This window comes from Lactuca sativa, chromosome 2, assembly GCF_002870075.4.
Source record: "Lactuca sativa cultivar Salinas chromosome 2, Lsat_Salinas_v11, whole genome shotgun sequence".
Classification (NCBI taxonomy): Eukaryota; Viridiplantae; Streptophyta; class Magnoliopsida; order Asterales; family Asteraceae; genus Lactuca; species Lactuca sativa.
In genome coordinates, this window is record NC_056624.2 from 141,550,222 (window position 1) to 141,565,339 (window position 15,118).

The 15,118-nt window shown below is 33.6% G+C and overlaps 1 protein-coding gene across 1 annotated transcript; it reads right to left on the reverse strand.

Moving 5' to 3' along the window:
• Positions 1 to 845: 845 nt before the first annotated feature.
• LOC111917499 (uncharacterized) lies at positions 846 to 3,039 on the reverse strand. Its single transcript, XM_023913180.3, has 5 exons — positions 2,247 to 3,039; positions 2,064 to 2,121; positions 1,901 to 1,984; positions 1,683 to 1,818; positions 846 to 1,569 (listed from the first exon to the last, which is right to left on the reverse strand). Exons 1-5 carry the CDS (start codon positions 2,827 to 2,829, stop codon positions 1,273 to 1,275), a joined length of 1,158 nt encoding a protein of 385 aa, XP_023768948.1. The 5' UTR covers positions 2,830 to 3,039; the 3' UTR covers positions 846 to 1,272.
• Between the last annotated feature and the right edge of the window lie 12,079 nt (positions 3,040 to 15,118).

The window sequence follows — 15,118 nt, forward strand, 5'->3', positions numbered from 1 at the left end:
ATGCATCCATTCAATTAAGAGGGCAGAAGATGAAGCTTTTTGTTTGTTAAAAGAGAGCAATTCTAACAATTTAGAAGTAGACATTCTATTATTTTAGACGTAGGGATAATATGGTTAAATTTATTAATTATTATAGTCATTCTAAGAAATAAATAATGATTATAAACAATTAAAAACATTGTAAAAAAATGAACAAATATAATATTTTGAAAATTTATAAAGATAAAATATGATATTAAAAATTTAAATTAAACAAATATGATATTTTGATGTTTAAAAATGACATATATAAAAAAAATTTGTTTTTGAATTAAAACACCATAAAATGTATATACATACACCGTTTTAAAGAATCACGTGTAAATAATAAAAATACAAAAAAAATATTTCTTTTGATGTACATGTCTCATATATATTTTTTGAGAAATCAAATATCCTTTTATTTTTTTTTCTTCTATCATATTTCTACAAGATTGTAACACTTTTTATATTTAATAAAATTAATAAATTTTTGTTAGATCTAAAAATGATAAGATGATGGATAGTCGAGAATAACTAGAAGGATATTTAATTTTGCATATATATATTTTTTTTCATTAATGCATTGGTTTGAAAAGTTCAATTACACACTACGCATTTTGTTTGGTGTTGTTTTTTTGTAAAACATAACATCATAATTTTTTTCTCAAGTTTTTGAAGTTTTTAAATTCTCATGACATTTCAACCTGGTGTTCTATATATTCGAAGTTATGTGAAAGATGGTGATGTATATATGGCGTCAAAAGCGATGCAAAGAGAAAATCCTCCATAAAGAGAGGGAGATAAAGCCCATAAACAGCAGAAGAAGATAGAAAGATGCTTAACTTATGCCACAGCATTTACAAATCATAAAAGAGGTATGCTATGCCCACATGCATACCCCCATCATAAACACTTTTGACATTATTGATGGGGTCTTGAATGACTACATATACCCTACGTTCCCCCTTCCCCAAGGAAGGTAAGAAAAAATACATATACAAACTTATATCACTCAATAGAATGGCATTGAAGTGGTCACTAATTAAAGCCATTCCCACATGCTCTAGATTCCATTCTCTGCCCACTCTTCACATGCTCATAATCTTTACAGCTAACAAAACCAAACGTATGGTACATGCAAACCTCACTCAGATTAAACTAAAAAGAAACTAAATGGAAGTACGTGTTGTTAGAGATCATATCATATAATTTACGCAAATATAAACTAAGACTAATTAAATTAGTTGATGATTAGAGATTAATGATGGATGTAGGGTTTGGAAGGTGGGACACCAAGGCGTCGACACATTGGAGATGGCGTGGGCAACTGGTGATGTGATCGTTGGTGAGGCCCGCTGCTTGCATAAAGGAATGGATAATAGTGGGACCCACCTGCCGGAATCCCCTTCTCACCATATCTCGGCTTATCGCTTCCGATTTAGATGTCTTTACTGGCATCTTGTGATTCACCTTGTACTGAGTTGCAATAGGCTTGTGATTCACAAATCCCCATATATACTTGTTGAATGACCCGAATGCTTTCTTAACCTGTTCAACAATAGAATCATATTAACATAATAACATTTGCATAGTACAAACTTCTTTTTGTTCTTTTGATAGATTATTCAGACGCAAATAGAATGAGTAAAAACAAATCGTACCTCAAGAATACAGTTAGAGTTTTGGACAACTGCTCTTATAAAGCCAACTTCAATCCCATAGTGACTACTCGTTGATGTTATTGTTTTTTCGGTAAACTTGGATATAATTTCTGCTTCAAAACCAGAGAATGCCTTCCTGTGAATTTCAATCAAAATTGTTAATTACTATAACGAAAATCGTTATATAAGAATTTGAAATGTCTCAAATGGAAACCCACCTAAACTGTTGTCTTTTCCTTAACACCGAAGTCCAATCCGATCCAACTTGAGCACTTGTAAGCACCAATAATTCAAAGAGCAACCTGAAAAACCATTACCTTATTCATTTGTAAATTCCACACACACACACACACACACACAAACAGAGAAAAAGAAGCTTACTTATCATCATGAACGGGAACTCCCCATTCTTCATCATGGTATGCAACGAATATCGGGTCTGAAAATGTCAAAATATGCAAAAAGTTGAAATAGCTGAGTTAATATATTGAACATTTAGTTCTTAGGTAGTCAGTGAGCATTTTTTTCATATATAAAGTAAGAGATGTGGTTAATTAGTTAAACCTGAATTAGGAGTGATGAAGCTACATCTTTTCTCTTCCCTAACATTGAAAGTAGTCGTATCAGAAAATGATGTGAGCTTACTGCAGCCATCATAATTGTTTGTCTTTGATCTACCATAGTGAGCAATCTTCATTTTCCTCTGAACCTGCATCGCTGCCACCTGTTTCCTCCTTGCAGCCGCTATACTCCCCGGAGAATCCACAATCGCCGCTGATGAGTACTCCACCACCAACGAATTAGGATTAGTACAATTCTTGCCACCACTAGAACCAACCGTTTTCTTTGAATTCTTTACTGGAATTATAGGTTTTTGGGTGGCGCATTTGGTGGGTGGAGACGAAAGAATCCTTTCAGTGCTGCTGGTTTTTGCAGTTGGAATAGTAGTGCGAAGTGGTTGTTGGGAAACTTGAACTACTGAAGACGATTTAGGGAGGGGGGGACTTTTTTTAAGAGAACTTCTTGTTAGAACTCGGTTAGAGGTGGCTGGTTGAAGCACTGGCCGACCATTGATGTCTGAAACCATGTTGGCTGCCGGAGTAGCATCATGATTTGTTTGAACGATTTTTGATTTTGAAGAACACATGATTGAAGATTGATGAAATGGTTTGAAGGAGAGAAGGAGTAGTGTTAATACTTATGCAGGTTTCTAAATTCTAAGCAAGCAAGCTAAGGATCGAAAGATATTTGAAAGGAAGAAAGGATCTTATTTCTATTACCACTACCCTATATCCTGGAGTGGGTGTGGGGACATACGAAATAATGCCAAACAATTGGTAACATGGGGGTATTAGATTTGGGTCTGCCATACAAAGTACAAACGCGCTTGTGAAGCTAACTTATCTTGTTTTCTTTAACATGGGCATATGAGAATGATACCCCTGACACAATCCCCACGACACCTTTTTATTTCTTTTTCTTTTTTTTTTTTTTTTTTTTTAAAAAAAAAAAAATCTTTCTTCACGAAAGGATCCACAAGGTAATATGGTATGCAATAATCGATCAAGAAATAGAATATAGTATTACGGTGGACCAAAATAAACCATGCTAATATATATATATATATATATATATATATATATATATATATATATATATATATATATATATATATATATATATATATATATATATATATATATATATATATATTAACGGCTAGACTTCAATTAAAATAACAAGAAGTTGGAATTACATGGTACAATACAATGGTTTTCAACCCAAGAGTTCCAAATCAAATTACTATCCCATTTCCCTCTACTCTTAATCCATAAAAAGACCAAAGCTTTGACATCATATGCTAAAGCTAACGTACTCTTGACCTTAGTATTGGAGATGAAGATTACGTCGTTCCTATATTTCCATACAGTCCATAAGAATGTTCTAAATATGGCTTCTAAGGTGTCTAAAGACCTACTTCCCTCTTTTACAGTAAAGTTTACACCCAACATGTCTTCTAAAGAGTCTGAGTCCGTTGAGGCAGGGAAATCATTCCACTAAGTCTATATATGCCCTTGAATCTCTAGAGTCTTGGAACAGTTCTTGAATATGTGTACCTCGTTCTCTTTGAAAACATTGCATAAAGGACATAAGGTGTTAGGAATGTTTACTCCTTTCCGTGCAAGATTTAATCTGGTGGACAATCTGCCAAATCTCACCCGTCATACGAAGATATTTATTTTCCCTGGAACCAAACCACCTTGGACCAAATGGTTGGCAAGTTCGTACTATTCAGTAGTTGAATGTCGATTTCCTTTCTTATAGTAGACAATGTATACTTCCCTCCTCCATGCTAATCTGTTATAAAGAGCATTTCTGAATGCTGGAATTAAGTGTTCATTAGTTTTTTCTTTTTCAATCTTTCAAAAAATATAATAATAAATTACTTTTATCTATATAATATTATATTTAGGAATACAAATCTTTTTTTTTTGAAAGAGAAATACAAATCTTTGTAATAGAATTAAATGAATTCAATTATTATTTTTAAATTTTGTAAAAATAAATAAAATATTGCTTATTATTATTTTATCTTATGATTTCATTGTACTTTTTTATATAGTAAATAATTTTTTAGATGATATATAATTCTTTTTAAAGATTTGAAATACATTTAATCACTATTTTAAACAAAATGAAATACGATTTTATGCAATTAATTTAACTATATAATTTTATTTAATTAACAATTTTCAATTTTTTAAAATATTGTTTTTCTTAATCTATTAAGTTAATTTTAATGTAGTTTCTATTTAGACAAAACTATGGATGATCACCGATAGCGAGTACTTGATTTTGGAACTGAAGTCACCTCAGAACCGTTGATTCTCGAACCGGAAACAATGCCCACTGGTTTCGGTTCCGGCTCCTGAAAGTGGAAACCACCAAGGACCGGTTCCGGCTTTGGTTTTTATTTTTTAGGAACTGTTACCCATCGGGTAACTGCTAGAACTGGTTCTGAAATATTAAAATTTAAAAATACTTAATACTTAAACAAATTGGTCGTAACAACATTGATGACTAAGACATTTGTTGGGACTATCTAATTGGATCTTGGAATTAACATGTTAATAAATCATATTTGCAACGTTTTTTCAAACAAATGGTCTAATATGAATGTGAATGCATGACTATAAAACAATTTGCACATACGTGATGGTAATATCTTTTGAATAGATCTGATGTTAAATAACATTAATAGTTTGATAGTAAAAACATGAATTTAAATTTATGACTTATATTTACCAACTTAAATTATCTTTTAAAACGATATTTTTTTGGCGTTTGTAACTTGTATCATAATGAACGAGTTATAATATTTACTTTCAAGAAAATAAAGTCATTACCGGTGACGTTATTAGCTGCGACACGGAGCTTTAGCGGTGATTCAAGCTTGTGTCGCCACAAATAGCGTCGCCGGTAATACTCCATGTACCGAATCCACAGTTACACGTTCTGGTAAATCCCCACGGTCCGATCAACGTTGTAATCCAATGGTTTGGGGACCTTCTCACACAATCTCAATACCGACAACATTTGTCACCGCTAAAGGTCATGAAAAAAAGAAGCGGGATACGTTCCCTCCTTTGTTGTCGTCGCTATTGCTTATTATCGCCGGTAATAACGTCGTGTCGCCACTGTTAACTGTCGTCGATAAAGGTCGACAAAATAAGACCCCTTCCCATGTCACTTTCTTTCCTTCCTACTTGTTGTTAATTCCTAATTCGCTTCTTCCTTGTCTCACTTCAACGTCCCGCAATCGATATATAGTACATCGGTGATCGTCTTCCTCCACCTTCAACCACCGGCCAACCACCACAACTATTGTTTGCCAACTAATTTCGGTGACGAGTCGGCTCAACCGGCGATTCTAGAGCTTCATCGACGACACCCCTTTCATTATTTCTCTATTTTTTCTCTTATAACTTCAATTTTCAGCTTATATTCGAGATTAATTTCTGACAGTTTTTGGAGCTTTTGACTGTGCCACCGGCGACTCAAGCTTGATTTTCCGGTCACCATTGTTGATTTCCGGCCACCATAGGTACCTTTTTCCTTTAGTTTCTAGATTATTTGCAAAAAGTTGTGTATTTATGCCTATTATGTGAAATTACCCATATTTGTGTATATTTGGTACTTATTTGTATGAAATGTAGATTGTATGTATGTATGAAATGTGTATTTGTATGCATGTATAAAATGTGTATTTGTATGTATGTAAGAAATGTGGATTCTCTCTCTCTCTCTCTCTCTCTCTCTCTATATATATATATATATATATATATATATATATATATATATATATATATATATATATATATATATATATATATATTGTGTGTGTGTATAATGTGTATTGTATGTATAAAATGTGGATCGTATGTAATGTGTATATTGCAATGATATAATGGAAAAAGAACAAATAAAATAAGATGTTATTATTGATAATGGTATTTCAAGTATATATGTATTTGTATGTAATGTGGATTGTATGTGTGTATAATGTGTATTTATATGAATGAAAACATGACATTATGTATGTATAAGTAGCACCTGGTTCTTGGTACATATTCTTTTATTTAATTCTTTGTGCATTTTGCATCTTGGCCTTGGACTCGGCGAGTCAAAGGATCAACTCGCCGAGTAGAAGCGGGAAGGGGCACGGGGTTTAAGTTGTGGACTCACCGAGTTGGGTCCCGGACTGGGCGAGTAAGCTTCTGTGTGGAAAAAACCCTAATCCAGGAGTGTGTACCCTATTTAAACACTCTAACTCGGCCTCCCTTGCCCCTAACACTTCTAGAGGAGCTGTAGAGCGAAACCCTAGCCCCCATATTGTTCTTGTGAGTGATTTTGGCTTTGTGAAGGAAGTTTGGAGCTTAAAAGGAGAAGGAGAAGGTTGAAGGGTGCATGGAGGGGAAGTAGATCCGAAATCTACTCTGTGAAAGGCTTCCATTCAGGTAGAAAAGTTCCTACCTTGATTTCTAGTTCAATAGATCCCCTTTTGTCCCTAATGTGTGGTTTTTAATCCCTAAAACCTCAAACTCTATGTGTTTATGCTCTATGTTTTGAAAGGGCTTTAGATCTGGACCTTATGGACATCTTAGAAGTGTAAAGTTTCTGTGGTTGAAGTGATTGAGGTCCCTATTAAGTGTTTGGCCTCATAAAGAGCTTGGAATTGCCTTTTGGAGCTCATAGGGCCATGCATGCACGTAAAGTTTGCAACTTTACGTGATAAGCATGCCCTAGGAGCTTAGATATATGGTTTGGAACCGTTGCATGTCTCAGATTTGGCCTGTATGGGAGGAGAGTTGAATGGACTCGGCGAGTGCCAAAGTGCACTCGGCGAGTTCTATGAAGATGGTCTTAGACTTGACGAGTCGGACGAACCACTCGGCGAGTCCTATGAAGATTGCATGGAACTCGACGAGTTGTTCTTCAAACTCGGCGAGTCATACGAACAGTTACTGGGTTAAGAGGGGTTTAAGTGTAGAAGGTCCAACCCTTCATCACTGCTCGCGGAATTAGCAATTTATCGGTTAGCGATAGCCCCAGAAACCTAAATCCTCAAGATGGATGCTCTGGTGAGGATTTGGAAGCGAGTAGGGGATCTGCTCGTGGGACTCGGCGAGTTGTTCCTGGACTCGGAAAGTCGGATGAGTTTCCTTGTGGCTTTCGAACGGGAGAAGAACTCGTCGAGTTGTCGGCCCAACTCGACGAGTAGGGTCACGGCTGGGGACGAGTAGAGAGCGAGGGACTCGGCGAGTTGATGACCCAACTCGTGAGTCGGGTCACCTGGAAGTTGACTTTGACTTTGACTTGACTTGGTTGAGGGTAAATTGGTTATTTTACCATAAGTATAGAGATCAGTTTCTAACTGAGTGTCTGTGGGGTTTGTAGCCGGAGAATTTCCGGAGCAGCAGCGGACGGAGGTTTCCTGCACTGGTTATCAGCAGCTACTTGTATGAGGTAAGTTACCTTCAAGTAGGGGTGGGTCTAAGGCCACAATGTCGGCCCACCAATGAGGAGTATTTAGGAGATAATTGTCTTTGTGATAATTTATCTTGGTCTGGTATGCGTTTGGTTATGAGTTATATCTATATGATATGTTACATGATAGGGATAGTCTCCCTGATAGTGGTCCTTAGGACCAAGGGGTAGGCCAGTACCCGGATATGTCTGACTGTGTGCTTATATCTTGTTATTGTATGCTAGTGGTAGGGGTGGAATAGTCCCCACTTACCGGTTGAAAGATACCGATGACGATTACCGGTTGAAAGATACCGATGACGATTACCGATTGACAGATACCGATGACGATTACCGGTTGAAAGATACCGATGATATTGTATGGTATGTGGTATGATGGGGGAACTCACTAAGCTTTGTGCTTACGGTTTCAGTATTTGGTTTCAGGTACCTCTTCATCTAAGGGGTAGGAGCCGGCGGCGTAGTATGGCATCACACACACATTTGATTTTTCCGCACGGTGTTTTCTGGGATTGTACTCTGATATGTTATTTGTTTATGTTGTGGGTTTGAAAAATGGTACTTGATTTTATCAGATGACGTGTTGATTCAATATTTTCTAGTGAATGTTTTATGAACAATTTAATTAAAAATGAAATTTTTGGACTTGAATTTTGGGACGTTACAGTATATTTGAATTTGTATGCAATTTGTATGTAATGTGGATTGTACGTTTATTCCTAAGTGATGTGAATTTATAATAAAAATGGTTATCCGTGTATCTTATATTTTTTCAGGAAATGGCGTCGATATAACTCTTGTTTTTGTACACCATGACTGCTGTTATGAGCCATGAACATAGGGGTAATGGTGTCAAGGACCCACCTCTCTCAAGCGGTAAAGGTGTTAGTTAACATGAGTAAGATGGTAAGTCTTAATATGAATTTTTATTTACTATTTGTATTCAGTTATTATAAAATATTGTTTCTAATGATATTTAATTATATTTGTAGCTGTGCCACATAGGAAAGTCTGAGGAAAAGCGAAAAACATTATTAAACTCGAAAAAACTATCTTAAACAATAAAGGCAAACTGACTGACATAGAATATGATAGGGATATGGTATATGATCCCATAGGAGAGCCAAAGAACATACTTACATGCAAAATTGTGAAAATAATGTGGTACATAGCCCTTGTTGAGAAAAGAACTTAGAAAAAAGTTTCCCCCGCAATAAAGGATGCAGTAAAACAACATTTATGGGTAAATTATTTATATAAGAATATTGAGTAAATTACACGAATGGTCTCTATGGTTTAGGTAATTTGCGTGTTTGGTCCCTAACTTATTTTTCTAACTCGGAAGGTCCTTACTGTTTGTTTTTGTTACGCACTTAGTCCTTATCTTACCTAAAAAAACTATTTGTCCCTTGATTTTTTAGTTTATTTAAATAAACACACCCCTAACCATACTCGCTCACCTTACCTTATATACCCCACCATTTTTCCCTATTTAAATAATAGTCCTTTTAGGTAAGACAGAGACCAAACACGTATCAAAGACAAACAGTGGGGACCAAACGCATAACAAAAACAAACAATAGGCACTTTCCGAGTTAAAAAAAAAGTTAGGGATGAAGCACGCAAATTACCCCAAACCATAGGGACCATTCATGTAATTTACTCAAGAATATTTTATATGGTTAATTATGACTGTTTTTTACTTAGCTGACTTATTTTGTAGACAAGTTTGATTTTGATCGGATGTCCCGAGATCCACATGTTACTATGTTGTTAGAGAGTCTTGAAGGAGCTTTGTTAAAAGGTTATCGAGAGTGTAAAGGTGATGCAAAAGCATGTTTTTTGAAAGTCGGAGGGTATGAGGATATCCTAGGAGTATTAGCCACCCTCGGATGATATGGTGGTTGATATAAAAATGTAACATACTATATATATATATATATATATATATATATATATATATATATATAATTATTTAAAATATAATCTAATTTTTAATGTTAAACAGAACCTGAAGAGAGTGGAAACGTTCTGCAATGCTCATACCGATAATAATGGTGTATTTGTTACTGTCGATGCGGAGCAGCAATACGTAAGTATTTAATTATAATTTTATCATATAATTAAGTGTTTATTTATACTTAATTCTTAGTCACTTTTTGAAAAAATAGAATCGGTTAGTAGAAGAGCTCCTAGAACAAACGTAAGGGCCAGAAGATGAAATAGATTTAACACTTGTTGAAGAAAGAGCTACTTTCGAGAGAGTATTGGGTGAATAACGTGGCCATATTAGAGACATCGGCCAAAAACCTTCTGCCATCCCGCCGATTGTACATCCATTGTAGACACCACTTTAGTCATCACAACCATCATAGGTAAAACAAAATTATTTAATTTCAATAAATGCATGTTGATTTGGTAATTTTGGTTTGTGGTGATTATTTGCTAAAAGCTTTGGTAACTGGTTTTTTGTCCCAAGTTCAAGAAATAGCAATGTACTTTAGTTTTTGTACCTAGTTAAAAAAATAGCAATGCATTTTGGCATCAATAACTACATGTTGATTTGATAATTGTGTTTATAATTGTGTTTTTGTCCCAAGTGCAAGAAATACCAATGTACTTTGGTATTTCCTGTATTTAAGGTTCTTTAGCACAAAAAATTGTATTATTTAATTTCAAAGTCTCATATAACTATAGAATGATCAATAAATGCATGTTGATTTTTTTAATTGTGTTTGTAATTGTGATTATGTTTTAAGTGCAAAAAATAGCAATGTACTTTGTTTTTTGTTCCAAGTTTAAAAATAGCAATATACTTTGGCATTAATAAATGCATGTTGATTTGGTAATTGTGTTTATGTTCAAAGTGCAAGAAATAACAATGTATTTTTGGTATTTCTTGTATTCAAGTGAAAGAAATAACAATGTATTTTGGTAGTTTTTGTTTATGTTTGATAATTTAACTTATAAGTTTTTATATATTGTTTTTTATTATGTAGTTTGAAATTCTTCGGGCAATGCTCAACGACCCGTCGTGTAGGGAGGAACTTTATGCGTTTTTTTCAATCGGGGAAAGATCAAGGAGGAAACAAGGGGAAAATAGATGATGGTTCGTCGAAAAATTAGTTTGTGTTTTATATGTTAGACTAGTTGTCACACTTTCATACTTGTTGGAATTATAACACTTTGGTTATTTATTTTGGTATGAAATTATATATATATATATATATATATATATATATATATATATATATATATATATATATATATATAACACTAATTGGAACCTAATCGGATGCCCTTATGTAATTTCTTTCTGCATTTAATGTCCTTACGTATCGGGGTTTTTTTTTGCACTAAAAAATGTTGATTTAAAAAAATGAAAATGTTATCACCGGCGACGCTATTACCATCGACAAGAGGAATTACCGACGACGGGAGAAATTACCAGCGACAACATTATTAGCGGCGAAACAGGGTATTACCGAGGACAAAATCATTAGCGGCGACATATATCTTTACCGGTGACATTTTGAGCAATAGCGACAGAGTAATATCCACAATTTTTTACCGGCAACGTGTCACCGCTATTGTCATTACCGGCGACACTTCGAGCCTTTACCAGCGACTTTTGTCGCCGCTAATTACCTTTTTTCTTGTAGTGTATAAGAATTATTTTGAATTAACGAAACTAGAAAAAATGATGCAATCGGGTTACCCGTTCCCGGAATCGGAACCGTCACTTCCGGGACTGGTTCCAAAAATTTATGAACTACCTACAAAAATTTAAGAACTACCTAGACTAGTTCCAGTTCCGCTTCTAACATCAGCGGAACTATGGGTTCCGGTTCCAGCGAAATGAGGCGGGTACCCGCCTATGCTCATCTCTAAACAAAACTACAAAATGATTCATGTGATATGTCTTTTTATCTGGGCTTTATTCCAAACCCTAACTTTTTTGGATTGGTGATCCTTTTGACCATGTTTGCTTGTGATTTTGATCATTTGGAAAACTGAACAGACTAAAATGTCCTTCTAATATTTTTTATTGTTTTATATAATTAATTTAAAGTTTTATTAATAATAAAATATAGAACCCACCTCTATTAATTTAAAGTTTCGACTAAAATCTAGAAAAAATACATATCATAAGGACCATTTTTATAGGTTTGGACTAATATTTTTCTTAGGTTTGGACTATATTTTTTTCTTTTTCTTAATCTATCAAGTTAATTTTAATATAGTTTCTACTTGTAGATAAAAAAAAAAAACCAAAGTTTTTGAAAAATTCATTACATTCATATGCGTCCACAGTGGAATATAATATAATAATTTATTCATTGGTTATATTATTCATTCCATTAGAGATCATAAAAATGTATAAGCATTCATCTGGTTTATAATGGTTTTACTCTAGCAATCGTCACGACATCCATATGCATGTTTTGGAAAGCCTACAAGAAAAAAAGGCAATTATCAGCCACAAAAGTCGCCGGTAATGAGTAACAATGTCGACGTTAATGGTAATAGCGGTGACACGACGCCAGTAACAAGTCGTCACTACTGCTCTGTCACTATTGATCAAAACGACGCCGCTAATGATAATTGTCGCCGCTAATGCTCATGTGACCGATAATACTTGGTGTTGCCGCTAATGTTTATGTCGCCATTAGTGATGATGTCGCCGGTAATAGAGTCGCCCGTAATAACATTTTTCATTTTTTTAATTAAGGATTTTGGGTATAAAAAAACCGACACATAATGACAATAAATACAAAAAAAAAAAAAAAAAATACATAACAACATCCAATTAGATACAAAATACTTTTATAATTAATTTCATACCAAAATAAACAACCAAAGTTTAATAATTCTAATAAGTAGCAAAGTGTGACGACAAGTGTAACATACAACACACAAATTAATTATCCAACAAACCACCATCTTGGTTCACATCGTTTCCTCATTGATTATTCCACGATAGAAAAAACGCATAAAGTTCCTCCCTACATGTTAGGTCGTTGAGCAGTGTCCGAAGATTTTCCAACTACATAATAAATTAAATCTACTCTAATAAATGAAAATCTTTTTGTCACATGTCACATTCTCATTGATTTGGCCCCGTGTCATTTTATGGTTATTTTCAATTAAATTTCTTCCACATGACATTTTGTGGTTTTTTCCATTATATTAAATTACACATAATTTTTAAATTTAATAATTGCAATAGATGCATATCAATTTCATTGACTTTCCTTCTAAATTTAAAATTTCTAAATTAAAGTCTCATTAGTTTCCTTTGTTTATTTATTTATATTATTTGTTTAAATTTAAGAGAAAAAAAAACACTTTAATTTTAATAATTTAATATTTTTCTAATTTTTCTTAAAAATTCAAACTTCTCAAATGTTACGAATTTTATGTTTAATTTTTTTTAAATGAACCCATGTAATACATGGGTCTTACACCTAGTAACAACATATATAAACTTTTAAGTTAAATTATCAGACATAAACAAAAACTACCAAACTACATTCCTATTTCTTTCACTTAAATAAAAGATATACCAAAAGTACATTGTTATTTCTTGCACTTGGTACAAAAACACAATTACCAAATCAACATTCCTTTATCAATGCCAAAGTACATTGTCATTTTTAATCTAAGGCAAAAAAAAAAAACAAAGTACATTTCTATTTCTTGCACTTGGGACAAAAACCCAGTTACCAAAGCTTTTAGCAAATAATCACCACAAACCAAAATTACCAAATCAACATGCACTTTTTGATTCCAAAGCACATTGCTGTTTTTAAACTAGAGACAAATAACCAAAATATATTTCTATTTGTTACACTTAAATATATGAAATACCAAAGTACACTGCTATTTCTTGCACATAAAATCAACATTTTTATATCTTGCACTTGGGACAAAAGCACAATTACCAAATCAACATAAATTTATTGATGCCATACATCGCTATTTTTAAACTAAGACAAAAAACCAAAGTACATTGATATTTGTTGCACTTGGAACAAAAAACCAATTACTAAAGCTTCTAAAAGTACATTATTATATCTTACACTTGAGAAAAAAAACACAATTACCAAATCAACATGCATTTATTGATGCCAAAGTCCATCGCTATTCTTAAACTAAGACAAAAAACCAAAGTACATTGCTATTTGTTGCACTTGAGACAAAAAACCATTTACCAAAGCTTTTAGAAAGTACATTGTTATATCTTGCACTTGGGACAAAAGCACAATTACTAAATCAACATGCATTTATTGATGCCAAAGTACATCGTTATTTTTAAACTAAGACAAAAAAAACCAAAGTACATTGTTATTTGTTGCACTTGGGACAAAAACCAATTACCAAAGCTTTTAGAAAGTACATTGTTATATCTTGCACTTGGGACAAAAGCATAATTACCAAATGTTATATCTTGCACTTCGGACAAAAGCACAATTACCAAATCAACATGCATTTATTGATGCCAAAGTACATCGTTATTTTAAACTAAGACAAAAAAACTAAAGTACATTGCTATTTGTTGCACTTAGGACAAAAAAACTAATTACCAAAGCTTTTAGAAAATAATCACCGCAAACAAAGATTACCAAATCAAGATGCATTTATTGAAATTAAATAATCTTATTTACCTGTGATGGTTGTGATGGTTATGGTGGTGGTTGCGATGCCTGTGAAATCGGCGGGAGAGTAGAAGGTTTTTGACAGATGCCTCTAATATGGCCATGTCGTTCTTCTAATACTTTCTCAAAAACAGCTCTTTCTTGAGCGGGTGTTAACTCTCTTTCACCTTCTGGCCCTTGTGTTTGTTCTAAGAGCTCTTCCACTAACCGATTATGTATTTACCAAAAGTGAGTAACAATTAAGTATAAATAAACACTTAATTATATGATAAAATTATAATTAAATACTTACGTATTGTTGTTCCGCCTCGACTTTAACAAATACACCATCCCTATCGGTATGAGCCTTGCGAACGTTTCCACTCTCTTAAGATTTTGTTTAACATTAAAATTAGATTATATTTTAAATAAATAATTACATGTATCTTACGTTACCTTCTTATAGTAAGTATTGTTATACGAGCTCGACCCCCCACGATTCACGGTCATTTGCAATTGACGGACTTTTTTGTTCCTTTCTGAAACAATTTTGTGTTTGTCCGTTTGGAAATACTCAATTGTTTTCTTCCAATTATCAACATCCATACCTTCTAGAGAGTTGGCTAATGCTCTCAGGATATCCTCATACCCTCCGACTTCCAAAATATATTCTTTTGTATCAGCTTTACGCTCTCGATAACCTTTTAGCAAAGCTGCTTGAAAACTCTCTATCAACATATGAGTGTCTGG